We start from the raw sequence: 26,029 nt of genomic DNA, 5'->3' as shown, positions 1-26,029 counted from the left end.
TTATACATATTTTGGGATTTTTCATTATAGCTAGTTTGGTAACACTTTATTTGAGGTTTGTTCATATGTTACATCATAACATGACACCTGTTCATTAAATGATGCCATTTTTATGCAAATTTGAATCAGGGTTAGGGTTATGGATTGACACTTAATGACATCTGTCATAAGGATTCATTCATGTTCATGACAGGTGCCAGGTCAGGTCACAATTATGACAATCTTATGACAGTCTTATGAAGAAACTTCAAATAAAGCGTGACCGTTAGTTTTTAAATCAGTTTTTACTTTTGTTTGTTAAATTAAGTTGGTTTTATATTTTAAAGCAAGTTTGTTAGTTTTTATTAGTACTATTTAGTTTTTTAGAAAATGCTTATTTTAGTTTCGATTTTATTCATTAGTTTTGGTATTAGTTTTAGTTTCTTTTCTTTTTTTAAATACGATATATATGGAGTATTTGTCCAGTGTGAGATTTAAAAAAGGTCCAAGTATTGTGTAATACGACAATTCACTGTACAACCGTTTAATAATATAAAAATGAATTCCGAAAGCCCATGTATGATATTTACTGACAAAGATGAAAAAAAAGAGAGTTTTTCTATAATTAGTTAGTTTTATGAACATAAATTGTAATTCAAGTTATTTTTATATCTTTTGTAAGCACAAATTTTTATTTTATTTCTTTAACAAAAAGTTTTTTGCCAATGGATATTTTAGTTGTTTTGTTTGGTTTGTTTTTTGTTTTTTTAACTATAACACCCTTGGTGTGCACCTATTGATCTTTGAGTTCAACAGGTATTCTTTCGAACAGTTGCTCTTATGGTCTTCTGTAGTGACTAATCCCTCCATCTCACCACATCCAATGTGGCGACTGCGCTTTTTTGTTCAAGCCTTTCCCAATTCTAAAATGCCTACAATACAAGACGCCCTTATGACTTGATTGATCTTCCGAGGCACATTTACATCATAGTAGGACGCCTGGTCAGTATGATGACTCACACAGAGAACATCCACCACACTCACTGAAGTGGTTGGGGAGAAGCAGCTACAATAAAACCACAAAGCACATCAAGACATCAAAATTGATGAGATGGACTTCATGCTATGCCGTACCTAGCACCAAACAACGATACCCCGATTAAGCATGGCCGCAGCTTTTAAGTCTCTGGCACATATAGACTACTGGAATGAGTCCGCGGTATTGATCAGGACACGCATTGTCATCGGAGGAGACGGGGGAGGAAGTAGTTGGAGCAAGGAGTGTGTGTGTTTGCGGGTTCCATGCTGTCTTTCTCAGTGACTTTCATCCATGTGAGTGCAAGGTCACCAGCAAGGTGTTTAGAGCAATCTCCACAAATTGTTGGACTGGACCTTGATAATCTCTAAGGTTTTTAATGGATCTAAGATCTGTTTACCAAGTGAGTGCACTTCACAAAGTCATTTGGCAATTGTTTTAACCTCTAACGTAATAATAGAACTGGAATTGGCTTTTTGATCAATGGCATCAGTGGTTAGGTTGATATATTCAATAAGCACGACAACCTTGAGCCTCATAGAATTACCGTGTGTTTATGTGTGTAAATGTGCCTGTGTGAATTACACGGAGAGGTGGGTGGTCTCATTGTATTTTATTCCTGCACTGTACAGAGTACAGCACACCACAGGATGTACACTTGAAAAGAAATTAGCTTTCTTATTGCCGTGTAAAGTTTTGATGATCAAATGAAAATTAAAAAAAGCTTGTAATATGGTTGGGGAATAATGACTTTGAGTAATGGATTATGTTACTAATTATTGTGATAGTGAGAAATTAATTGTTGATTGATTGATTGTGTCTGGAAGCAACTGAGACAAAATGAAGTGCACCAATGGGCTACAACCATTCAAGGTATTGATTTCACACAATCATTCATTTTCTACAAAGCTTGTAGTTGCGGGTGGCCATCGGGAAGTTTAGGAAAACGAGTACATTTTCCCAATCGGCCAGTGCATTTCTGGGGCGGACCTCATCACGGGCATCAGCAACCGTCCGCCCCATGTCATGGCTTGGACTTGCATGGCTGTTTCTGGAATGGGCTGACTGGTCATTTTTGATGATGTAACTGAATTTCTTTCTACAAAACACTTTTGTCTAGCAATTTACAAAATAAGAACACTGAAACGCTTCATCATGCTACAAAATAATGTCCCAAAACACACAACAATGGACATGGGGAGTTTTGGTGGCCATTAGACTTGGCCAAGTCAATCACTGGACTTTAACCCAATAGAGCCTGCATTTTACCTCCTGAAGGGGCATCTGAAAGGCGAAAACCTTGGTAAAAAAAACGAGAACTAAACATCATAACCCAGCATTGGCCTTTGAACTAAGCACTGGGTTACCTATTTTACCCAATGTGGGTTACATTTGACCTGAGGTGTCATATGCATGTCCAAAAAGTAAACACCCGGTCACAGTTTGGCTTTAGCCACAGGTGCTTCTACTTAACCATCAGGTAAAAGAGCCCTTAACTGCAAGTGGAGTGGAAGCACCATTGGCTAAAGTCAAACTGGGGTACAGATTTTACTCTTTAGATCTGGATTTGACACCTCTGCTTTTGACCCAACAGTATTCCTACTGCGGTGTTTCATGGCTCAAATTTAATGGAGGGGTCCAGAATCAAAATGGGACAAACAAAACACAAATACAGAACAGATAGGTCTGATGGAATAACGATGTAGTATTATACGATCATTATAGCTTTGCTAAAATAGCACATCTAACGGTGGCCACATGCTCTTACAGTACTGAATGTGGAAGAGCATGGGGGGGGTTGGGGGTTGGTATCTCCAGGGATGGCGTACTGTACTGCACTGTCTTGTCATGTGTAAGAATGTATAGTGAGGCCTGGCAAAGGAATCATTGAGTCTGGAGGAGGAAAGGGACCCTGCTCTCTCCAAGGGCTGTAATGTTTCTTCTCGTCTACTCTCAAGCATTAATGGTTGAATGGATCGGATTGGACGTGCCGGAAGACACGACCAGCCTCTAAAATTGCTGCTAGCAAATCTCAACAGCCAGCATCTTAAGCTCAAATAGGCGCTGCGGTCACTGCCCTGCCAATAATTTGAATAACTCCCAAGTGTAAAGTCTCTTTTTGTTTGGATAGTGATTTTTGGCACATCTCTGTTCGGCGTGCCAAGACACATGCTGGGAAAGGCAGAGAGTAGCGGTAGACACGCCCAACTTTAATGATCTCACTCCTACTAGTCACCAGTCATATTTGTCGATTGTCATTTAATAGAGTACACATCTTATTTAAGGAACCAAGAGTGATGTTTAGAGCCGAATCAGACTAGACTGACTGGAAAGAGAAGAAGGAGGAGGAATGAATGTGCAGAATGGTTTCATAAGTGGCTTGTTACGTCGTACTGCAGCTTCGATGCAAGAGGGAAATATGTTTCCAGTCTTTTTTAAGATCCGTTTTCCTGGCCTCCTTGTCGCTTTCATGGGGAAAAGTTGCAGGATGGATTCCCTCAAGTTTCGCAAAAAAAAAAAAAAGAAAAGAAAAGAAAATGTGTCAGATTCACACGCGTACAATGAGGACATGATTAGGGGAGTTGGCACAGAGATGCCTCAAAGGTCTTACCACAAAGGCCTGTAGAAATTGAGGAGATAAAAAGCACATACTAATTAGCTTACCAGGTTTCCAATCACTTTTTTTTTTTTTCATTTACTGGGCGTCTTCGTCTGCAGGGCTCTTGTGTGACCAGAGAGTTTTTGTGCAACTTCAAAGGATTCACTGCTCCATCAGAACTTGAGCTGATGTGTTTGATTAGAATATAGGTGAGAAGCCTCTTCTCCTCTATGCAGTGAATTTGACACTTCCATCACCAGCGCATGGAACCCCGTCCTCTTCCATTTTGGTGCATGAGCGCAGAGAATGCAGCATTGTTATGTATAGTCACTTCCTGTTCTCGGTCTATTATTTTGCCCTTTTTGCAGTGGTGTGACAAACTTCCTTCCTGAGAATTTTCTTCAAGAACATTACAGAGTGTGAACTTATTTGTAGCCATCCAATATAATACAGCTATAACGCAGGATATTTCCCAAAGGCTCACAGTTCAGTCCAGAAACAATAATTGACTTTGTGTCCACAGAACGGAGTGGCAACTGAGATGCAGATGGATCCAGTAGCTTTTGTTCATTTTCAAATCCACTTAATAGAATTTTTCCACATTTTTTTTTTATAAGGCTTGGTACTAAACATCTGATCACAATACAATTATTGGAAACACTTGCCCTGACAAATGTTTCCATGCTTTGCCCCTCCAAGGAGCCTCTCGCCCATTTTTTTTGCTCAAGCAACCCAAAACTGAATCTAAGCAATCTAAAAAAAAATTTCTTCAGTTGTTTTAGTTTTACTTTACTAAAAGTGTTCAAAACACACAGTACTTAGTTGAAATGTGATATTTTAGCATTAGCATTAGAAATACAATGCCACTATTCTTTTGCTCCCCAAAAAAAAAGTTTGATCCACCAAATCCCTCTGACCAAATGCCCACCCCAGTTCCATGTTCTCTGAAACTATCTACACCCCTAAACCTTGGTCCCTAAAATCTCCCCTGAAGGAAACCAAAATAGAATCAGCTCACAGTAGGAAGCAAGGTATCATAAGAAAAAAGTGGGGGGAAAAAAAAACAGAAGGCGCCTTAAATGATAAGTTAAGTGGGTTTACTGGCCTTGCTATGAGGAAGTGCATGCATGCGAAATCTCTAAAGCCAATTAGTAGAGAGATAAAATATTAAATACCTTATAATGTAATGAAATAATACGTGCCGTGATGGCAGCAGTTCAAACTCTAAAAGTCGTTTCATCTTTGTCTTCAGAGATTAGTGTTGCTTTGATTGTGTCAATTAAAACTGAACATTATTTGATTTCAGCAGAATCCTGTCTCTTGTATGGAGCTCTCCAAAGATTCTGCAGGTGTACCTAATCAAATGGTCAGCGAGTGTAGCTATGGAAGCATTTGAAAACGCATGCTACTGCTGCTGCTTCGACGCGTAAACAGTTTTAGTTTTCTTGACTCCCACAAGAAATCCACAAGCTGCTGTTTACAAGCCTGCTGTTGGGGATTCAAACTAAACACAATTTTGACTTCCCACACGCACATTTTTCTCTCCCGCTTTTCTATCAGAATGGAACTTGAAGCTTGAAGATGAGGATTCTTGGTGCTGGATTTGCTGTCATGAGTGACTGGATTCAAAAGTGCAGCCATACGCACATCGATACAAGTCAGTGTGCCCCACTTTGAATCATCCCCCTGGGTACACCATATGGGTGAAGTTGAAAGATATATTGCCATCATTTATGATTCTGTCTTTTCATAGGGCGAGGTGGAAAAATGTGCTGCCTCGTGCAATAATGGAAGAGGTAAGACATGAGCCTATTATCCCATTGAGGTGGCCACGTCAGAATGCGCAGCCTTCATTTCCAGACACCTCATCCTCCTGCACCATTTCCTCTTGTGTTGAAGAAAAGCTCCTCAGCGATGCTGCACTACCATCTGGTGGGGAAGCCACGGGCAGACTCACTCATGGCAAACGTTCAAAACGCCTTCTCGCCCTCCCTCCTTCCTTCCCGCGCTTTCCCCAGACTGATTTATCTGTCTGTCACTGATGACATTGTATAACTGCTGGGTTTAAATTAGCAGCAGTCTGATAAAACCCTATAAATGAATCAAATCTCCTTGGGCTTTAAGTCTTCTAATTAGCTGACCAAATATATTGGAGTGCAGCTGCAGTTACAAAAGCACCATTAATACCGCTCCGAGTTGACAGATACCTGAGACGGCCTCCATTTATGATGGGGGGGGGGGGGGGGGGGGGGTTTGTTTGCGCTGGATAACGGAGACTGCTTTTAAGTCTGTGGCAGCTGTTTGGCGTATCCAAAAGACAAGACAACACATTATGTAATGTAATTAGGCATCAGCATTAATAGCAAGCAATTGTGCCGGCAAGAAGCCAGAAGGGATGGCTTTATATAACTGCCAAAATTTGACAAATCAAAGAATCATGGACACCCTTTCCTCGCAGAGAGCAAGTTCCCCCGCCGCACACATACACATGCAGAGACACAATAAAAAAAAACCTTATGAATGTGTTTGTGCACCGGGCCCAGAGACAGCTTAACAAATTGCTGCGACATAATTGTAATATTGTTTCCCGTATGTCACATTGGTAATCTGTGTAGCTTGGTTTACATCCGTCTGGTCTGTGTGGAGGTCAATCATTTGGGAAAGTGCTCTCACACAAATACATTGAATTAAGCCTGCATGCATAAAGAAGATGGAGAATAGCTGTAAGCACTTTGTGTGCACTATTTGCATAATTCCCTTCATTTGGGTTCATCTTTTTATTATGCCCAAAGGGTATTTTCATCTACAGACTATAGACAAGCACGCAATAAGTATAATAGATACGGCGGATTACTAAAACAAATATGTTAACAACATATGTTACATAAATTAACACCCATTATCTTCAGCGCGTATTCTTAAGAGACATTCTGTGCATCCCTCAGGACAAAAAGCCGACATGATAAACAGAACGGAGAGGAACTGAAGCCACATTATAAGACGCGTTTATGTATTTTGTATGCTCTATTCATCACACATCCATTAATGTGTTGGATGGGGTGGCCTGCTCATACTCAAGATGTGCTTTTTCAAGGTGATGGGGACTTCTTTGTGTGTAATTACACCTCCTAGAATGCAATAGAGAAGAGCCATACAATGCACGTGAATATTTCAATCTGTGGAGCTGAGTGTGGTGTATTGGGTGCAATCGATACATGGGTGTCGTGGGTATACGAGGATATGTAGCATGGTAAGCGTGTGAGGTGAATAGCAATGGCCTCCGCAGAAGATGCAGTCCTGCTGCCATCTACGGGCAGTGAGTCTAGATAAGTGTGATGCATTCTCTTTCGGCTTTAAAATACGTCGCAGGTTTGTATAATAATATTGTCAATCTACCAGAGAGTCAAGGTCTCACATGAATGCACCTCATGGCATGGAAATGACTCGCAGTCCAGTCGGTGTAAGTCAAAGCTGTAGTGCTGCCCGGGTCCATGTCAAGGTTTTATAACTGGGATTGATTGGGATTATATAATGATGCCGGTGACTGGATGACTCCACTCAATGAGTCTGTAAAAGGGAAGCTTCCTGCGGGAGCACAGGTCGTAAAAGCGCCTTCACAGATAAAGGCCAATTCACTCGAGGTTGGAGAGAAAAGGCCACCAGCTGAGGCTGTGAAATCACAATGTGAAAGCGAATTGGAGTGCGCGCCGGACATTTTATTTTAATATTTATGCAGCACTTCCATTTACTTTATAACTTTCAGTTGGACGGATGTCACACTTCAAAACTCAGACGGCTGCCTTTGAATTGAAAACTGTTTTATATGTTTTCCATCGGCCTTTTCATATTGTGGGGAAGAATTTAATACATTTAATTTACTAGATTGTTTGCACCGTCGCCGTAGACAGGCATGATTGTCTAAGAATTATTTTCCTTCTCAGGCTTATGTTTTCATTCTGTAAATGAATGCACAATGCCAAATTCAAATACAATGTAGCTTATTACACACTCCCTTTCCAAACAAAAAAAAGCAAGAATGATGATGGCCCAGAAGGTGTCAAGAAGGCTCAATACTGAATTTATTGAACCAAAGCCCCCTGCACACCAAGCGACTAGCCTGAACCGACTGAAGTGGACCATCCCAAATATAAATATAAATATATATATATATATATATATATATATATATATATATACATCAAATTGGCCAACTGTTCATGGCACACCAAGCACTTGTGTACCACACGTCGGCTGATGTGCTGCAGTGAAAAAACTGTGACCCTTTTGAACATTTAAGCAAAAGACTGATAAAATAAAATATATAAAAAGAAACATTTTTATTTTCAACACTTTTAAGAACTTTTTCCAGCACATCCAGTTTTTTTTTTTTAAATATTTTAATTTTTTTTGTTTTTAGGTTTGACCTATAAAAGCTTGTGCAATACAGATTTTACCATTGTATTTTGTAGCTCTGTCATTTCAGGAGGAAAAAAAAAAAAAAAATCACCTTTTGCTGAACTTAACCCATAATTCATAAATATTACTAAAGTAACTATATTATAACGCTGCGTATTATTAATAGTATTAGTATTATGTATACAGTATAGTATTATGAAAACCTGATTTGCTAGAGAAAAAGTGAGGGCAAATTCAGAATTAGCGCAAAAAAAAAAAAAAATGGACATGCATCTCTGACACATTTTTTGACCAGTGTAGCGTCATGGATGAGCTTACTTTGGCCAGGTTACAACCTTGAATGGTAGCCGGTCAATCACACTTTATTGTAAATAAAATAAAACAATAGTACTTAATGTTTTGATATGCTTAACCTTTTAAAAAATCATATTAAATAATAGTAATACCCGCAAAACCCTCGGAAGGAGAAGCGGTTCAGATAATGGATGGATAATAGTAATACATAAGATGAATTAATTAGAAAAAATACAATTCTAAAATGAGAAATTTGTTGAGATATTGAGGTCATTAAGAATGAACTAATTTTCAATATAATTTTTTCTTACCCTATAGGTAGAGAAGAGGGACAATGTAGCCACAAATGAGCTAATTGTGGAACCCTGCATTGCGTGTTCAGCTGGTATAAATAACTCTGAGATTGGAAACACAAAATTCCTACTTTTCAAGATGACCTGAATGCACACTTGTTACTTTTGAACTCTTTCCACCGCAATGTTCCCATTAGCACTTAAACAACTAGACGCCGTGCGGGGAACTGTGAAACACATTATCTGCTGAAGTTAAATTCTAAAGACCTAATACGATTCCATTTCCTGCTTTTTGTTTTCACATGTAGCACATTTCCAGATGCATGCTATTTTTTTTTTTCCATCAGTTGTGCAAGTTAATGTAGTGTGGTAAAGGAGGTCTTTGTTAAATGGACCGCAAAACCTGAAGGTGTCCTCAATAGCCGGACACTTATTAGGAGCGTATGACAAGCACTGAGTCGAACAAAGAACCTGCTGAGAAAAGCTCTTATGGGGCAGACTTCATTAAAATCTATTCACCCATTTTTTAGAAGGCTTTCCCTCACGGGTGTAGCAGGTGAGCTGGAGCACATCATAGCTGACTTGAGAGGCGGGGAACAACCTGAACTGGTCACAAAACAATAGCAGGGCCCGTGTGCACTCAAAGATTTGCCATCGTGATTAGTCAATAGTTTTAACATTTGCAACAACTCACCCGAAAGCATAGAATAACCCCAAAGAATAATCTTTGACTCGCATGAGTCAATCGGTCCTTTATCGACGTTGATTAGAAGGGAGTAAAAATCCTCACATTAAGTTTTGAACACTTTAAAGCAGGGATCTCCAAACCTGTTCCTCAAGGGCCTGTTTTCCTTCGCTCCTCACGTCCTGCTGCAACACACCTGTTTTAAATGATAAGATACTCTGCAAGGTCTGCAGTAGTTGGATAATGATCCTGATCATTTGAATTGGGTGTGTTGTAGCAGAAAGATGCAAAATGGGCAGGACAGTAGCCCTCGAGGAACAAGATTGAGGACCCATGCTTGAAACAAATACTCATGGAATATATAACTCAGAAGGATTCTGAGGTCAGCAGACTCTGGCCAACTGCTGGAGCACAGAGTTAGAAATAAACATGGTGCACCATCATTCAACTGTTATGCTGCACACAACTGGAATAAGATGCCAACAGAACTGAAGTGTAAATGCTTTTAAAACCAGGCTAAAAATTATGCTCCTCAGCCTGCATATTTATGACTACGGTGTAGAGCATTTCTATTGTCTTTTTTTCCCCAAAATCATGCTCTTGGTCCGTACATTTTGAAAACTTTGTACTTCTCTACTTTGCTCTTAAACGTCTTAAAATGCCTTTAAATGTTGTATTTTGACTTTAAATGTTAGATTTGTAGGCGGCACAAACAGTAAGTCAAAATCACGTCACCTGTTCATTGGCACGCTTTCCTTCCACGGCGCTCTTCTTCTACGCCGACTCATTCATGAACACCAATAGCACGGCAGTACATTCTGTATAAACCCTCCCACGCCTGACGGCGTCTGCTGATTGGTTGTTCGCAAAGATTCACGAGTGACAGACTCTACAGTACTGTTGCTGCTCACTCAGCCTGCAAAGGGTCCTTTGGGGGATACAGCATATGAATTTAGACACAGCTTATGTTTGGTGACAACTAAATAAACTCATTGACCCTTTACCATTGAAGGTAACACTTTATTTGAATGTGGGTTCATTAGACTGTCATAATCATGACGACACCAGTCATGAGCATGAATCAATCCGTATGACAGAATTATGTTTTTAATGTCATTCGGTAAATTATCTCACTTTTGATGCAAAGTTAACATTGTTTAAGATGACAAAGACATCATAACATCAAAATTGATATAATTTATATGTCAAGTTGTCATGACAAAGACATTTGAAACAATGTCAACTTTGCATCAAACGTGACATAATTTACCGAATGACACTTAATGACATCTGTCGTAAGGATTCATTCATGTTCATGACAGGTCTCATTTATGACAGTCTTGTAGCAGTCTAATGAACTCACATTCAAATAACTAGCATTCTTACAAATAACCACAAGAGGGCGACGTTGGCTCACTAATGCTCAAGAAATGCACACAGTACTTCACTGTTTTTCAGTTGAAATTTGTCTGAAAACTCAAATGATTACACCGTATTCATTGTGCTGTGTTCTTTAAAGATACCAATGGGTATCCCACTTCCGTCTTTAGCAACACATTCTCGTGGGCTACTAATATCTTTTCAACACCACGGACAGAGCCGAATCAGCACCAAGGACAGGGCTACGTTGTTATGCTGTCGACCACAAGATAGAATAGGGTTATTCAAACCACGACATGTCATTCTTTGACGCTCTCGAGTGTAACGCGTTACGCCTCACGCCGCCGTTTGTCCGCATTACTCGAATGTAGGCCAACATGGCGGCCGCACGTTCCTTGTTTGTCGTGGCCCACTAACGACAAAAGAGGGGGGATAGTTCAAGGAGAGCTTGGCGAGCTGGGATTTCCTAACACCCGAGGGAAGTTTGGAGGAGGAATTTGCGATCACTCGCCCATGACACCGAAGACCGCGTCACTAGTTTCACGTCAGAGAGGAGCAGGGGCGGGGGTCTAATCGACTCGTAAGGAAAAAAAAAAATCAGTTGGTACGTGTGTCCGATGATTAGCACAGACCCCCGTGTGTAATTCTTTCTCCTTGTAGTCCTTAAACGCATCAATATTAAGGTCACAGTGACACCATTGACCTATTACTACGATTCACAAATGTTTGTATCATTTGCAGTATGCAATGAAATTTAAAAAATAAAAAGTACACCAAATTATTTTATATTTTAACATATTTGATATAGGTATTTTATTTATCCACAGTGACACAGTACTCCGCTAATATTAAATCATAGCATCTTGTAATAGTTTTTCTAATGCAAAAAAATAAAAATATAATATACAGAATAAGGATTGCATATGGTTAATCGTATCACCATAACTAAAATTCCTTAAAAGTATATATATTATATTTTAGTAGTAGTGGAGACTACTGAGAGTTTGTGGTTAAATAAAATACCTACCTACTTAAATGACGTATACAATGTAACATATATGTAATATCAGTTTCCTCTTACACTAAGTTTTCTTACAGGGGGCACAAAGCCAATAAGCATTGCAGTCTTCATTATAAAATGATCAACCACCACCACCTGCAAGCAGGAAATTTTTTGCATTTGCCGTGATATTTCAAGCACTACAAGTACACTGTAGAAATAACTAATCGTTCAACAATCAATCATCCAGGATTTATTTGCACAGACCTCGAATTAAGGGATTGTACCCACACAACTGGACTATAAACAGTAATAATTTAGCTATTTTCCTATTTTCATATATCCATTCAATGAGCATGACCTGCTCACGTTTTTTGAGTTCCATTTTGCCAAGCCGCTGCTATCATGACAAAAGAAATTCATCATCAGCTTCCAATAAATCGTGATGTTGCCCTGTTTCAAGCCCTTTTGCTCGCCGTACCAGGTGACATCGAGCCTGGGGATGATCAATATAGTGGAGGAGGCTGGCGGTGGGGGTGGAGGCGTGCACGGGTGGGAGGGAAGGAGGGAGGCGGAGGAAGGGGTACGTGACGGTCTCAGCCGCACTGTTGGTCGAGATCGTCGTGAGGGAGACCCACCGTAGTGATCATTGCAAGATATCTCTGCTCTTAAAAGACGATAGTTCCACTGGACCGACCACGAAGCGAACAAGCCGAGGCTATTTGTAAATAGGTAAGGACACATTTTATATTCGTTAATTGGCTCGCAAGTGTTATTTCTCGGCGTTACTATTCAGCGGCCCCCACCATTTGAAGACGCCGCAGAATCGGCGTTAACATAGTGAATACTTTTCATTACGGATGGTATGCTGTTTGATGCTATTAAAAATGCTCTCGATTGCTCAGTAAATTGCTGCACGTCATCATATATTCTGCGGCATAAGGGATAGTGTTCGATTCAAATTTAAATAGCATATTGATTTTGTGCGAAATTGGTGACACCTATGGTGTTACCCTCCCTGTATGTTTTAACACCGTGATGCGTGCAGATATGGCAGTGTTCCCCTCCCCCAGTAATAAATGCCACCTCCGTGAATATGCTGTGTAGTCCCCATTTAAAAAAAAAACGGGTTTGTTCCCAGGCAGGCATCTACCCACTACTGAGCGTAGCATTACAAGTGAGCAATAATTAATGATCCCCTCCGCAATTAACCATTTCATTGAAATCTTTTCGCTTGTGAATATTTAATGCATGGGGGAGGCTTCAGAAAAGGGCCCTGATGCATGAGTGAACACAGTGGCTATATTCCTATGAAGCCTGTTGGCCGGACTGCAGTTATCAAGATCCACCACAGGGGGCGTTGCAGCTCCCATTCCCCGCCCTTATGGCCCCATAGCATTTTATTAATTTATACAGAATATATTTAACCGTTTCAATGTCCTCTTTATTGTTCTGCTGTTCTTCTGGTATCTACTGAATATGTGTTAATGTGTTTTAATTTTTGTTCTAATTTCCTGCTAGTTTACATTACACCATATGGAAAGCGCTTTGTTACAGCTCCAGCTGTTGTGAAATGGGAATTGCGCTATATAAATTAAGATGTATTGTATTGTATTGTGCAGTTGCTCCGCCAAGATGGACGTGTTAATGAAGGGTTTGTCCAAAGCCAAGGAGGGCGTGGCTGTGGCTGCAGAGAAGACCAAGGAAGGAGTTGCTGTGGCGGCCGAAAAGACTAAAGAAGGAGTTATGTTCGTAGGTAAGATGATCCTAAATCTGCGACCGACATTCATTGTAGGGAAATTGATATCCCCTCCCGTACTGTGTGACCAAGAACTATTCGTCACACTATCATGTTCCTCCACAAGACAGACTCTTCCATTTACGTTCAAAACACAGTATGTAAACGTATATATAAACAATAGATCCATTGGCTAAAAAAAACATCATTGCCAAAGTCAATTATTCATTCAGCCAGACAAATGATCAATGCCCGTGTTTAAAGTATGCAGATCAATCCACTGTGCCATTATAGAGGCTGTTTTAACAACGAGCTACTAAATGGCATCACTATCACTAGGTGTAAGATGTAGTGCACAGTGGTGAGGAGTAATCGTAGCTGATGCCATGCTCTGAATATCCTTATGGCCTCTCGCCTCACTTGACAGAGCTACAAGAAGGAGATGGGTTGGGGGTGGGGCAGCATGTGCCACGTCTGTGCACTTGATGGCAGGCAAAGTTAATGGCCGGGTGAAACCAATGTACAGTAGACTGTACGTACTGTATGACGCATTTCATGATATGTGGCTCGTGTGTCCACATGTCAGACCACAACACTACAGACTGCATAGCACACTTGCGTTTGAAGCTTTTCTATTTTTATTTGTTAGCATTTGTAAATGCCATCTTTCACAATTGCCACGTTGCCATGGAAACATCATTTTAAATGATTGGGGCACAATAGCGAGCTGTCACAAACTACGGGTGAGTTTTTATTTTGTTTTGTGACTTTGAATACTTTTGATGATTTTCAAGCAGGCACTCTTTTGTAAAGCACAGTATGTGTCAACGTGAAGGTCATACATGACTATTCCTATACTTTAATACTGAGAAGAAATTAAACAATGTGCCTTGAGCTACTGAGGTTTTGGAAACAATACTTTACTGTGATTTATGGAATGTTTCATTGCTAATTATGCCTTGCAACTTAGAGCGATGTGAGATGAATGGATGTCATTATTAGATTAATTTATTTTAAGTCATAAATGATTCCATTTTGGCCATCTTTGTTTGCTAAAAGGCCCAAAATGGAACCCCCTGGTGGTTGTCACTACTGGTATGGTTACACTGTGTTCCATGCAGGTGCATTTACAAACAATACGGAGACAAAAGTAGAAGTTGTCAGATGTATCCGCAATGAGATCTTAGCTGAAATCCAATTACTGCGTGCCTGTCACTCATCATGAGCAGCAAACATGTCATGTCAGGCGGCAGTCAAACTGCATGCTAGCTCCTTTTCACATCCTCCACCGTGCACAAAATGGAACACAGCATATCTGTGGTGTGTCTGTGCTTCTACAGCCGGTTGTTCGAGTCGCTGTGGGACCGAAATTCTTAACCGATCTTCGTTCATCTTAGCCAATGATCTATCGTGACAGCCAGAACAATTAAAAGCTGGTCAATTCAATGGCAGAATCCAAAGTGCAAATAAACATGTGTATCCATCTGTTGCCTCCCTTAAAACAGAATGTTTATTATTGTATTTGATCATTATTTTTCAACACTGTTGGTAATCCATATAATGTCACCTTGCAGTTTTGCAAATTTGCATTGGCTCTTATATAGTGACTGTTTTCACTGTTTAGATATGGTGTCTGTAGCTTTTGTCAGATTTACCAGATGTAAAAGTTCTCCAATGCCCAAACTAATTACGTAAATTAAATTCAAACAAATCAGCAAATCATCAGCAAAATCAAGCTGACTCATACTAATTTATACATGGGCTGCATCTCTCATAAAAGACAATTTAATATGAATCTCCATACATGGGGTGCAATTCAGTTAAGTTATATCCAACTCAAATTAGTATTTTTGTTGCAGATAGCTAGATAAGGATAAGTGGTTCCGCTAATGGATGGATGGATACTTGTACTAATCGTTTTTTTTTTTTTTTTTCAATAATTATCATATCAGTCGTGACAGTAGCATAACATTCTGTGTCACTTATGTTACTAACGCTATAATTCTTTCTTATCAAAAAAAAGGATAAAGGTTATGTGTACTGACCTGATAACTGTGGAACTGCTCTTGTTTCATCTAGGGTATGTATTTCAGGCAAACCCCATCTTAAAATCACTCTAGAGCTTGCCTTCTCTTGTGATAGCGATAATTTGTAAGACTGTAGTAGTAGTTCTTCCAGCGCACTCCACTAGTGTGTTGTTTTCACTTGGATGCATGTCCTCCATCTAGGTTTGCTCCAAGGCGGGCGTTTGAAAGCGTCATCATTCGGCTTCTCCTCCACTGGCTTTTAATAGTCCTCAGGGACCAATAATGCATCTGGATGCTGAGTTCCCAAGCCCTGCGAGATCCGATGCAGGACCACTGGGCACATACAGTAGCAGATTGGCCCAATAGCTCAGTGGAGTAAAGTGCAGATGGATGAGAACTGCTAAAAGGTCAAACAACTTAGCACTGCTGTGGTTGTATTTTAAACCAGCAGTAAAGTTGATTAAGTTTCTTAAATAAACAGCTCTCTTGTGCCTTCATATCTGTTTGAAGACGTGAGCTATGTAGGTTTCTTTAAATATCTGTGAAACTAATCATTACATGGCCCAGTACTTTCACACACACACAGCTCATAATTGCAGGAGTAGAACAACCCTAAACTGCTGCCGCTAGTTGTAACAAGGTTTTAATGGCCTACTGTGTCATGATGGGAACAGTCCCTTATTCTTAAAACCAGGTATTAGGGTAGTTTCATGCATCACTCATCACTCTTACGTCAAAAAAGGATGTTGGTAGGATGTTATGAAACTGCATTGAGATTGTCTTTTTTTTTTTTTTTTTTTCGATTTGTATGAAAACATAACATGAACTAAATCCTATGCATGGCGAGTACATCCACAAGGGGAGAGCTTGCAGTTTTCTTGCAAATGTCATGCACGGACTCCAGCGAGTCCATTTCTGTTTCCGCAAGATCAAGCATGGCGTGCTCTAATTCAGAGATTTGACAGTTAGCCAGGACTGACTGTTTGCTTTTAGGTGAGCTGATCCAATTTTGGACGAAGTACCTGACAATATATTGTCACATTTACACTAGTCAGTTTCATTGTCAGCCAATTTACTTTAGAGCTCGAAGTAAATGTGTAATTCTGGTTATGTTGGTGACGTAAGCTTGCCAGGATGGCCGAGTGGTCTAAGGCGCCGCGTTCAGGACCCAGTCTCCCCAGGAGGCCTGGGTTCGAATCTCGAATTTCCCCATTGTGGGACTAATAAAGGGCAAATTATTATTATTATTATTGTCATTCGGAGGTGGTCTGGTATGGTAAGCCGGGCAGACCTTTCTTTTAAAAGATTTTTGTGTGTCGGGAGGAAAAATCCTCAAGGACTGTAGCTTTCATGGAGCCTAATAGATTACAGAAGAATGGCATCAAATCTTGAAATAATTCTACTCCTTGCTCAAATGTTTAGTAGGCTTTTTCAACCTGCTCCCATTGTACGTTAACATACTGTAAAAATGTATCAAATGCGACTCCCTGCCAGTTAGAAATTGAGCTGTAATATCCATACTTCTCCGCACAGCTGAGCTTGAGATAGGAATATTTAAAATGTCTATTTTTATTATCACTGTTGATGGACTGTTCATCTTCTCAGCGTGTCCATTGCACTGCTGGACCATTTCTTTCTCTCTAAATACATACAGAGCCAGGTCCAAAAATCAAAGGTGATTTGGGAGTCAAATTAAATGCTTGTTTGTGTCTAAATAATTTTCTCTCTTTTTTTTTTTTTTTTTGGTTAATTAGGTAACAAAGCCAAAGACAGTGTCGGCACAGGTGAGTTCTGATTTGGAATATTATTCCAGTTTTATGTAATTTGATTCAGTCCCACAACACTCCGCTCAAAGCCATAACGAAGAATGTTGTGACACTGGGAATCATCATTCTGCGCATAAATGTTCATTTTCCAAAATATGTATTTGCGTAGTTGCTGAAAAGACAACTGGAGCGATGGAGAACATTGCTGCCGCTACTGGCCTTCTGAAGAAGGACGAATTTCCATCTGACATGAACGTAAGTACATTTTGCCACAGTTTACACTCCAAGATATTATGTAACAATTCTTTGGGTTTGTTTGTGAATAATTTTGCATTAGCATCAGGATATTTCAGTTTAAGGCCCTCATCACAAGAATGCAAGTCTATTGAATCCAACTGCATTTTTTTTTGCACTGAAATATGAATTGTCATGAATGTGACGGTCAAGATTTTTTAAATCTGGATTTTGTACACTAAATACATTAAAGTACTGTTTTGTGCTATAGAAGCACCTTTGTAATTCCCTGGGGGCCTTATTTGGTTGAATATATGCGTCACCTCATGAAGGAGCTTTTTAATCTCGTTTACTATGACTGAGATGTGCCATGGTAGTGAAATGTACCGAACCACCTGCACAGCAGACATGGCATTTGTTAATCTGACGTGTCCTATAGTTTAAAGGAGATTGACAAAGATGTGATGTGTGCTGATGAAGTTAGCGCTGCTAACAAGAAAGTCAGCCAGGAGTTGGACAGAAAGCTTTTAGATGGGATTAATTTCATGCGGGACTGACACAGCGGAGCAGTGTCCAGAAAAATAAAATTAATGTGGTATAGACTGCTGATTAAATAAACACCCACAGCCGAGGATATTAATTCTCTCTGCGATAAAATATTCAACCTCGTTCAATTGCATGTTTGTCTTATTTTCTGAATTGTTGTAACCTTCATTGTGACCTACGTCTGGAATCAATTCATGTGTGGGATCAAGCTGTTGACCCAAAATGACCTCTCCATAAACGTGCGCTGTCACACATTGACATATTGTCGAGCTCCGGCAGGCTGTGAGTGAAACCGAGCCCCTCGACCTTTTCTAAGCCTTCATCCTCACAGTTGGGTCCTCTGCACCGCCTCACCAAGATATGGTAAACCTTAGTGGCTCGCTCATTTCTGTGGGAGCAACACCGCTGTTCATTTTTACACCATGACGTGAGGTTGCTGACATAAACTGAATTAATATTATTCATGTCTGCAAATCAAAGGCAAAAGCATGACGTACGTCCGCACATGCTAGAGAGTTGTTCATGTTAGCTTTCACTCAGGGAGTCTCTGCAGTGGTTTCCTCGCAGTAAGATTGAGCGCATAGGATTACGTCCTGTTCTCCGACCTAATTGACTTGATTAGAAGAGGTTTAAAAATAAGAGTGGTGACCCACTAGCTTTGTATTCAGGCCTCATTGTCGCTCAGACAGTAATGAGCAAACTCTTGGGAATGGAAATAGTCAATGGCGTTTTAATAACAAATTGTGTCAGCATGAGGTCGTTAAAGTGAATACTTCACCTCAATTACTTATTATACAACACAATAGATTGTTGTTTTCCTGGCACTGAATCCTTGAGAGTTGGCTGCACGGTTTAAGGCAGTCATGATAGAATGACTCAATCCCGAGAAACATTAAGTACCCTTGCATTTAATGAAAATGGATAAATGTCAAATCTGACACTACAACTATGGTAATACTATGAGGGCTATAAGGTGTGCCTGTATATAAGCCGCAGCAACACTTTTTTGAAAAAAAAAAAAAAAAAAGATATACAAGCCGCACCAGACTATTAGCCGCAGGTTTCTATGTTGGAAAAAAATTAGTTGTTTACTGCATGTACAGAACGAGTTTGTACTGTGTATGCACATAAACATACATACATAAACAGTTAAAACAGTGCCTTTTAACCCGGCAACAACTTTGCTAATTAAAACAGAACAGACCCAAGAGAGAAAAAAATAAATAAATCAAGATTTATTTTGTGTATCTTCTGAACCATAGAGCACTCCTACCGGTAAAAGAAAAATTCACAGAAAAGCCGCACTTTTGTATTTGCCGCCCGGTTCAAAATCGAGGAAAAACGTAGCGGCGTATAATCCCGAAAATACGGTATATGGATTATCGTTATATTTTATAGTAGGAAACAACCAATTAATCGGCCAATATTAGCCCTTTTCAAAACGGCAGAGATTTCGCCTTAAGAAATCCCAACATATGACAAAGAAAATTGCATTCGAACAAACTAACAAAAAAATTTTTATTTTTGGTCGTTATTGTCTCTGTTATTGAAAGTTAATCAAATAATAAAGGACAAGGTAAGGTAAAATGGTCAAATGTCACATGGAACGCCAAGCAAGGCAGAGCTTCTCTACCAAATTCAAAAACATGCCAAACTAGACGTGCCCCAACACAAAAAAGGAGATGTGTCCGTTTCTACGCTAAACACAGTATAATATCTGTCATCAAATTGTCAGGTGTGTCGGTGGCACAGAAGCTTCATTCGCTGCAACGCCCAATGAGTGACTACACTTGGCACAAAAATGAAGACGTGCCCGTTTTTACACCGAGCACACAGACACCCGCCTATCAAAATAGAGCAAAAAGTGTTTAGGAAGGTACAGGGTTATGGTTTTAGTGTAATCCTAACCTGTAAAACCAGAACATGCATCTATAATAAATCTGGTATTTTTTAATTGTAATACAGATTAATTTATGAAAAAATTACCAAAATACGTTGAAAAAATGCTTACCGTCTTTTCACAATCATAAGGCACACTGTATTAAAAGGCAAGACTCAGTTACGGGTGCTATTTCTGCATTTAACACCTACATAAGGCTCACCGTATTATTGGGTGCCGGCATGGTAAAACGTACGCTAGTTTAAAACATACGGTAGCATACATGCACGCAAAAACGTACGCTAGCACGCATGGTAATGTATGTTTTCTAAAAAGGCAGCAGGAGTAAAACTGAGTTCAGTGAACTTTATTCAAGAAAAGACTTAAGTGTGCCTTGTCGTGAAAATACGGTACATATTAAATCGTAATTGATTTTTTTTTTTTTTTTTAAATCATTCAGCCCTACACTAGACCTTCACATTTGCCTGTTTGTTTACTACCGCATCTCTTCAGCCTTCACATTTGTTTTCTCTCCGTGCCATGCAGCCTGAGGAGTACGGGCAGGAGGCCACGGAGGGCCAGTCAGAGGGAATGCTGGAGCCAGAAGGAGAGACATATGATGACACCCAGCAGGTGATCAGCTTGCACCATGCACTCACACGTGTCTCTTGCATCACATTATGAAGTCCAATGAATTTTTCTTTTGCATGTTTTTGTCCACCAACTGCCAGAAGATGACAGCCCCGTCAGTATTCATTGGTTCTTATTTCTTTAACTATGCAGGGTTAGCACCTTTTATCTTCCACAGGTTAACCAGTAGATCATACCCATACAGGGGTAGAGCCATTACTTTTTCAGTGGGATGGCCTTATAATAACATGCACATTCCCAACAATTTAACGATTTTAAATTACTTTAAAAAAGAGAGCACCGTCACCCTGGGCCCATGGCGCAGATCGTCTCCTGTACCCATTTCACGCCGCACAATCAAACTCATTGTTGAGTCATGCTGTCTGAATTGATTGTTGATTACAATCATACTGAGGGGTGTTTATGTTGTAGTTACCCCACATAGCTACACAAGTGAGATCAAATATTTGCCCCCCCCCCGTGTGACTCACTACATTGCTGCAAGCTACACTCACAGTCTTGTTAAATTACCTCTTTCAACACAAATTATTATTATTACCGGTCATCTCTTGAAAGGCTCTTTGGTTCTTATTAGATTGCTTGCGCAATAAGTAAGCCTACAGGCTTGTGTGGCACATCACGGTGTGACACAAACGTTTTTTCTTGGAGGAAAAAAAAAACATTAATGACGTTAACATTTACACCACACAATTTTTTAGTCTTTTACTTGCATTGATTTTACAAAGGAAATGCGTATTTCTACTTAATATTGTAAAGGATTAAAATGTTAACTACTTTCATTTTATGCTTTGAATTTGCCATTTCTCTTTCCTTTCCCATTATAGTTTAGATTAAACAATTAATTTGTCTCATTAGCTCTTCTTTGATGTTTCCATCTCCTTTTCATTCCTTCCGCATTTCTACATCATTCAAGTCAAATAAGCAAAACTGCATTTTACATAATTCACATTTCTGCCAGGCAGCAGCTCATGCCATCCATGTTCTCTTATTCCTCCTCCTGCGTGTCCTTCCCCTCCCCCATCCCTCCACGCTCAGCGATGCTCACGCTCACGGGCTGAATGGGTGTGGTGATGACGTCCACAGCCGTAGTGCATTGTGGGTAACGTCAGGGTCTCCCTGCATTGCTGTAAATGTGGATTGTGCTGCGGGGAGAATTTGCATGAAACCTCTCTCTGGTTGGATTGATGGATCAACCCCCCCCCCCCGCCCCCCTCCTGTTAATTTTAATGAAAACATCAAATGACCAAAGAAGTATTGCACATCGGTCGAGTCTGTGAATTTAAGCTTGTCATAATGTGAGGAGGCGTGAGCAGTTAGAAGGATGCTGGGGATGAGCTCACGACTCGTCCTTGAAGCTCTCACACAGCCTGGTGCTGCCCTCTATAGGCAGCACAGTGACATTGAACTGAGTACAATTCGTGCATTGACGTCATCTTTCGGATTTGTACGTGCTGGGCCACAAAACCTGTTCGTAAACCATGAGTGACATTTAATTCTTTGCTATTCGAAATGATGTCATGTTTGGGTGACTTATTTAGCTTCATTACTGGCCATGAAAAACTGCTGATCATTGTTTTCCAAAGTAAAATCTGATGTTTGCAAATGTCTTATTTAAATAAAAAAAAAAACAGATTATGTTGAGGTAGTATGACATCACGGCAATCTGATTGGATAAAATAATTTGACCTGATGTCATGACGTCCTTGCTTTTCTTAATGCTCTATTCACAAGTCTATGGTTGTTCCAGACAGCCATTAACGCAATTTTTGTGTTTCTTAAAACCAAAACTTAAAATAACGAACAATGTACCGTGTGTTCTGTGAATACATTTAATTTAGCGTCTACATGTAATTGAAACTGATAATTGATCACACGGCATGTTTGTTCACTCCACAGGAGAGCCAAGACTACGAGCCAGAAGCATAAAAGCATCAGTGCGAGCCACCATTCAACCAGCAGCACAATAATATTTATAATAATAAAGGACAAATACTATTACAATTATTCTCCTGTTTCCAAAAAAAAAACTCCAAAAAGACAAGAATTCCCACTGAAAAATGTTCTTCCTTCAAGACAAATCTTTTATGATTATATATTGTAAATGTTATTAATGTAATGTGTTGGGTGTCGCTATTTATTGAGATGTAGGATCGTCCTTCACTGTCTCATTTCCTTGATTCCCTCCCAATGAAATGAGACCAGAAGCAGGGCTTGTGAATGTGTACTTTGTGTGTATATGTATTTAGAAATGTGTAATCGATGTTCATCAACTTCCAATGGGACATTGGGAGCAGAAAAAAGTTTGAAGTCCAAGTTGCAAGCAGATATTAATACAATGATATCCTCTTTTAAGTGTCGACAATGCCTGTTTGTGGGTTTTTGTTTTTTAGGGGTTTTTTTGCATTTCCTTTTGGAACGTTTTTGAAGTACGAGTTTTGGAATTTATTTTTTACTTTGTATCTTTCTAGTTGCTCGTGAAATCATTCCAGTAAACTATCTGTTGGACATGGACAGTATACATGTTTGTGTGTGGGCGTGTTCGTGTGTACTGACGATTTTAACAACTTAAAGTCAATATATTATGTCTTGAAATCATAATGGTTGTCATATCAAAAATGTGCTTTAAATTGCAGGACTTGTCAATAAAAGGTTTATGTGTTAAGCCAGACATGCAAATCCTCTGTAAATAAAAAAAGTGAAAAAAAAATTTTGTTTTAATTGATAACCTTTTCAATTCTCATGAGATAGATTATGTAACCGTTTCAGTAATCGAACCATAGTTGTCTTTTTTGCTTGCTCCTATCAGGCGGGTCAGGATGTTTAGAATTTGCTGCGATGGCTCTTAGCGCAGCTGCCAGGATGCCAGTCTGACCGGGCCTCTTTGAGGTGGTTTTGTCCGGATTAATCCGACTGGAACGTGCAGGCTCACCAGTGTCTGGCTCAAACCGAGGGTATTAAACGGCGGCTCGGGCTGCAGTCTGCTCAGACCCATGCAGTGAACCCCGGAGGGACCAAGAGCGGCGCCATGGCCTCGTTGAAGAAATCCTTTGAGGGCCTAAAAGGCAGCAGCCATTCCGCAGTCAAAGGAGTCACGGAAAGCGCAGGTAAATGCACTCATACGATGACGACACTATGTTTCAAACAAATCGATTTCACAACGCAACATTGCGTGTGCTCAGTGCAGGCAGCTCAGGAAGCTGTGCAGCAGGTGGCAGACTCATCCAAAGAAACAGCCAATGCAGGTGCCGTGTACACTTCAACAATCTTTCTTTTCACTGACTGCACACACACGTGGTTAGAATATGAATATGGCAGGAGTGTCCAAACTTTTCTGCCGAGGGGCCCATACACAGAAATAAAAAGCTGCAAGGGTCACTTGGATTTTTACTTGAACTTTAGCAATTAATTAAACGCGGTAAAACAGGGCAATCATTTGAAAGAAACGCCATGTCTGATAAAGATAAGGAAATTAAACTGATTTTTTTTAATTAGTAGTTGGGGTGGCCCACAGCCCCATATCAAACTAGAATAGATCCGCCCCTCCACTGAGCAGCAACTGAATCCCATCTCCGTATTCAGAACCAAAACAAGAGAATTCCGTAGTAAACTGACCAGAGGTATTATTTAGTATAAGGTGACCAGAAATCCCAGTTTTGAGCTTTGCGTCACCAATGGCGGAATTCGCGAGCTTTATTGTTTAGATGCCGGCGTCCAGTTGTGGTGTTGTTTGTTTTTTTTTTTTCAGTCCAGTCAGCAAGCCATTTGCTTGGGCCACGTGTACGTCAATCACGCAATTGTCATAGCGATAAACAGTTGAAAGGGGAACCGTTAACTTCCTTACAAAGTATTTACACTAATTCTTGCTTCCATGTCTAAAAATCATGGGGAATCTAGTCAGACCTAACGTTACATTTCATGTTTGCTTAGCTTCATTTAAAGACATAAAGAACGCACTGTTGTGTTTTCATCACTTGCAGTTTTGCGAACAATATTTTGAAGAAAAAGAGAACAGAAAAAAAGTGCTAACATTCGACGATCGATAGCTGAGCGGAGAAGCGAAAGAAAGCGAGCACAATACTCACGTTTGGTAGGTCTTGAGCCGGGCATCTGAAACATCCACAGAAATACTCATTCGTTGCAACAAACAGCAACGTCTAGTACGTGACCACATTTCAATGGGTACGTGGAAACATTTTAGAATTTATTTGACGCACCCAAATCAGAACAGCCGCATGTTAACTCAACTTTTGCAGGGGATACTTTTTTTCCGGGGGTATGCAACTACGGTGACGCCACACTGAAACCGAGCAAAGCAACTTGGATAATGGTGAATGCGTTGACTATTAGCGCTGCCAACAAAGCTGGTATTTAGCCAGGTGGGATTTCATCCCACTGTGAGTTCTGGTCAGCATTTCAGGCGTGCCCAGTCGGTCCGAGTTAGCCAAACGCCGTTTGGCAAACGGCGTCGAGAACACACTTACTGGTACCGCACGTCACGTGCAGGTGCAGCACACCTGATACGCATCCAAATAAATAAAATTGTTATATGCCTTTCAGTCACGTGTCCCATATTGTTTATTTAACCGATTACCATATTGTGCTTGTGTGTGTGTGTGTGTGTATGTATGTATGTATATATATATATATACATATATATATACATATATATATATATGTATATATATGTATATATATATATAATATATATATATATATGTATGTATATATATATATATATATGTGTGTGTGTGTATATGTAAAATGGAAATGACTGAAGCCGTCACAGGAAATATTTTATTAAGTTAAATTGATTATTAACTTTCACAGTGTCGGTTTCATTGAAAGAAGCTTTTAAAGTATTATTCACCTGAAAAATCTCATTAACCTGGAAGAAATTACTCCCCACAATATACACAAGTTAAACTTTTCAGAAAATTTCTAGCCCTTTGCAAAAGTAACATTGACCCCATTTCAACAGTGTCATATAGAATCTAATTGTGTCAAATTTTTAAAGTTATAATGTTTGGCACTGTTCTTGTGTTGAATGTCACAGGATATGATTAAGTGTGGACATTTGCACTGGTGAGTGCTGATAACATGCTGACCTTATCTGAAATGTTTCCTATTATTCTCTAAATGGATGCAGTTGCTCAAGAGGCCAGTAAACAGAGCCAAGCAGCCATAGGCAAAGCCGCCGACAAGGCCACAGACGCCATCAAGGAGTTAGGACAGAAACGGGAGACCAAATGATCCCTTCATTCAACTTGCTAAACCTGAAGCCAACTCATCATCATCATCATCCTCAACAATTTTTAGATAACTACGCTGAAATGGGATCATTGGAAACAACAGTTAACTAACATTCCAAAAAAAAAAAATAATTTTTCCCCTCTCACTTGATTCTTTTACCTGTTTTCTTCTTTTTGTATTTGTGACTTTTTTCAAAAATAAAAACAGAAGCATTTATTTTCTCTCTGTGTTGCGATAACCCTGTGGATAGTCCTCA

At 39.8% G+C, this 26,029-nt stretch overlaps 2 protein-coding genes and 1 long non-coding RNA gene across 3 annotated transcripts in view; 2 read left to right on the top strand and 1 right to left on the bottom strand.

Moving 5' to 3' along the window:
• Positions 1-25,027, bottom strand: part of LOC148338327 (uncharacterized) — a 129,597-nt gene extending 104,570 nt beyond the window's left edge. The window contains exon 1 of the long non-coding RNA XR_015842980.1: positions 24,606-25,027. This is a non-coding gene — a long non-coding RNA (uncharacterized LOC148338327). The remainder of the gene's footprint in view (positions 1-24,605) is intronic.
• Positions 12,255-23,191, top strand: sncb (synuclein, beta). Its single transcript, XM_088294985.1, has 6 exons — positions 12,255-12,414; positions 13,305-13,438; positions 17,202-17,231; positions 17,383-17,468; positions 20,419-20,505; positions 22,420-23,191. Exons 2-6 carry the CDS (start codon positions 13,318-13,320, stop codon positions 22,447-22,449), a joined length of 354 nt encoding a protein of 117 aa, XP_088151111.1. The 5' UTR covers positions 12,255-12,414; positions 13,305-13,317; the 3' UTR covers positions 22,450-23,191.
• adirf (adipogenesis regulatory factor) lies at positions 23,464-25,989 on the top strand. Its single transcript, XM_088294986.1, has 3 exons — positions 23,464-23,627; positions 23,703-23,765; positions 25,670-25,989. Exons 1-3 carry the CDS (start codon positions 23,549-23,551, stop codon positions 25,771-25,773), a joined length of 246 nt encoding a protein of 81 aa, XP_088151112.1. The 5' UTR covers positions 23,464-23,548; the 3' UTR covers positions 25,774-25,989.
• Positions 25,990-26,029: the final 40 nt, after the last annotated feature.

This window comes from Idiotropiscis lumnitzeri, chromosome 4 (genome assembly GCF_059441095.1).
Source record: "Idiotropiscis lumnitzeri isolate Australia: NSW breed Sydney's pygmy pipehorse chromosome 4, RoL_Ilum_1.0, whole genome shotgun sequence".
In the NCBI taxonomy this organism is placed as follows: domain Eukaryota; kingdom Metazoa; phylum Chordata; class Actinopteri; order Syngnathiformes; family Syngnathidae; genus Idiotropiscis; species Idiotropiscis lumnitzeri.
Note: the sequence above shows the minus strand (reverse complement) of the source record. Positions and strands in the feature narration are given on the sequence as shown.